General features: G+C 41.2%; 1 protein-coding gene across 1 annotated transcript; it reads right to left on the bottom strand.

Annotated features, from left to right (window-relative positions):
- Positions 1–259: 259 nt before the first annotated feature.
- On the bottom strand, positions 260–745 carry LOC111631181. Its single transcript, XM_023375381.1, has one exon. It carries the CDS (start codon positions 743–745, stop codon positions 260–262), a length of 486 nt encoding a protein of 161 aa, XP_023231149.1.
- Positions 746–1,321: the final 576 nt, after the last annotated feature.

Genomic DNA, 1,321 nt, shown 5'->3' with positions numbered 1-1,321 from the left:
ACATCTGAATGCTATCATGCAAATTGCTATGCAGACTGACGGCAAATCTTTTTAAATTCCAGAGTAACGTGTTATGTTTGAATGTGTGGGTAAGAAAAGTTATTTACTTTCTGGAGATAGAGAGAAAGGATAAACCTTGCTCCACTCGGTAAATGTGAATATAGCAATAATTGATTTATTCCATACTGATAAATGCTGTTATTGAAATATACCAGACTGTTTGTTATTAGATTCGGTTACTTTAATTTTATTTTTAATATTAATATGAAATATTAATTCGTTTAGGACCAGTTATTTTGGCCTTTGATTTTCGAGACTGGGTGATTCGAAAGTCCAGAATGAGTGGCAGATGTTGGGGGCCAATGTTGTTTGATGGGATAACTTTGGCATTTATATCAAGGTTCAAATCATAGCGTTTGATCAACCAGTAGGCGACTTGAGTTGCATGGTGAACACTGATGTAAGTGGCTAGATGTGTGAGCCTCTTTATGAAGAATGTGTTGGCAATAGCAAAATCATGTGCTTCAGCGCAATCCAGGATGCGGCAGCCATCCACATTTCGTTTGCCAAGTCCGTGACCTCTATGACATAGTGCATATCCCTGCTTAGAAGACCCCACATATCCACTTAGGTTGCCATCGATTAGGACATAATCTTCTGGTGCAAATGTCTGAAGGTGCTCATCAAGTCCAACCCAGAAATCATATTGCTCTGCAACAGGGCATCTAGTTTTGGGGCATAACATGATATGACATGCATGATGATCGAGTCATAGCTGAAGGTGACAGATATTATGCGATCAGAGATTTGATTGACAGCAGTGACACAGTCCCGGAATATCTGGTTGACTGCTATTGCAACTTCATTTTGTTTTGTATTTTGACCATGATAGATTAATTTGTATCCCTCACCAATATCCGTTGATTTGGAGCCTGTCCATTTTGTTTCCGGCGGGCAGGCTATAGCGATATGGCGGTTGTTCAGGGTTTCGACCAGTTGTCAACTTCGACCGATCATTGTTCTGATATTGAGTGAGACTAATCGAAAAGGACATTGGACTTGCTTCTTTAACCTGTTCCGTCCTTGAATAAATAGCCCTTGTTCATTTCTCATGTTCTCAGGCATCGGCATCCTACACGGTAGCCCTAGCTCTATTTCGAAATCCGTATAGTAGCATTTGAAGAAATGCGACGAAAGATACTCCAACCTGCTAGTCTCAGAGTCTGTCATTGGAAACCAGAGCCATCTTTAGCCAAGGGTTTCGGGCCTTGTTGCCAGTTGGCGCTACGTGGAGATTGATGGTTGGATTTTGCCGATCTGG

Source organism: Centruroides sculpturatus, unplaced genomic scaffold, assembly GCF_000671375.1.
Source record: "Centruroides sculpturatus isolate CEXI.00-Female unplaced genomic scaffold, Cexi_2.0 scaffold552, whole genome shotgun sequence".
NCBI classification, from domain to species: Eukaryota; Metazoa; Arthropoda; class Arachnida; order Scorpiones; family Buthidae; genus Centruroides; species Centruroides sculpturatus.
This window is presented reverse-complemented; position numbering and strand designations above follow the sequence as displayed.